Source organism: Phaethon lepturus, unplaced genomic scaffold, assembly GCF_000687285.1.
Source record: "Phaethon lepturus isolate BGI_N335 unplaced genomic scaffold, ASM68728v1 scaffold24521, whole genome shotgun sequence".
In the NCBI taxonomy this organism is placed as follows: Eukaryota; Metazoa; Chordata; class Aves; order Phaethontiformes; family Phaethontidae; genus Phaethon; species Phaethon lepturus.
The window spans coordinates 1-1,073 of record NW_010518804.1 but is presented as its reverse complement, the minus strand read 5'-3'; the positions used below and the strand labels follow the sequence as shown (position 1 = coordinate 1,073).

At 67.3% G+C, this 1,073-nt stretch overlaps 1 protein-coding gene across 1 annotated transcript in view; it reads left to right on the top strand.

Moving 5' to 3' along the window:
* The window catches only part of QARS (glutaminyl-tRNA synthetase), a 6,066-nt gene extending 5,284 nt beyond the window's left edge, over positions 1-782 (top strand). Inside the window, exons 19-22 of the mRNA XM_010296846.1 lie at positions 1-47; positions 265-331; positions 523-648; positions 732-782. The exon at positions 1-47 is cut by the window's left edge and continues 10 nt beyond it. Of these exons, the coding sequence (XP_010295148.1) occupies positions 1-47; positions 265-331; positions 523-648; positions 732-782 (291 nt within the window). The remainder of the gene's footprint in view (positions 48-264; positions 332-522; positions 649-731) is intronic.
* The last annotated feature ends 291 nt before the right edge of the window (positions 783-1,073 follow it).

The following is a 1,073-nucleotide window of genomic DNA, read 5'->3' as shown; positions in this document are numbered from 1 at the left end:
TGGGTGTCGGAGCCGCTGGCATGTGAAGTGCGGCTCTACGAGCGGCTGTGAGTACCCGGCTACCCGCAGAGGTGCGGGTGCAAGCTTAGCAGTGCTCTAGCAGCAGCGTGGCTGTACACCAGCAGGCTCTGCTGGGGTCTACCTGGCTCCTTGGTGGGGAAGAAAGCTGCTGCTGTGGGGTCCTGCGAGCTGCTGCCTCACAGCTGCCATGGGGCACCACCTCCCCTCCCCTGGCAGTTTTGGGCTGAGACTATCTCATGGCAGGTTTTTGCACAAAAATCCCGAGGACCCGTCGGAGGTGCCCGGTGGCTTTCTGAGCGACCTCAACCCCGTGAGTAGTGGGAGGAGCTGGGGTCCTCCTGCACCCATGCCAGTGGCACCCACGTCCATGCAACCCCACCCCCTCCCTGGGCAGGGCCCTGATATGTCCCAGCAGGGAGATGGGCTGGGGGGAGTGGGGCTGTGGAAGGGGCAGAGGGGCCAAGGGCCAAGGGTGCCAGCTGAGCTGCCTCCCCCTGCCAGGATTCCCTGCGCGTTGTCCGCAATGCCCTGGTCGACAGCTCCGTCCTCTCCGCCCGGCCCTTCGCCAAGTTCCAGTTTGAGCGGCTGGGCTACTTCTCCGTGGATCCTGACAGCGAGGAGGGGAAGGTGAGCCCTAGGGAGGGGGCCGGGGGACACCCCCGGCCTGCTGTGGGGCTCGGACTCCCAGCTGACCTTCTGCCTCTTCCCAGATGGTGTTCAACCGGACGGTGACGCTGAAGGAGGACCCCGGCAAGGCCTGAGGGACCCACTGCTGCTATCCCACCGTGGTGCTGCTTCCGCGGGGGTCCCTGCGCACCCCCAGCACCGCCGTGCCTTGGTGCAGCCCCCAGGGCCCCCCACAGCATTGCCTCAATAAACTGAGCATCCCAGCCCTGTCCCCACGCCATCACTGCCTCCCAGCCCCCCGCTCAGCTGCGGAGTGGGGGTCTCTCCTCTCCCTGGGGCCTCGGGGTCTGCCCCAGTGCCTCCCGTGCAAGGCTGGTGCCGCCACGGGAGCCGCAGCCACCCCCACCCGTGGCAGCGATGCTGGG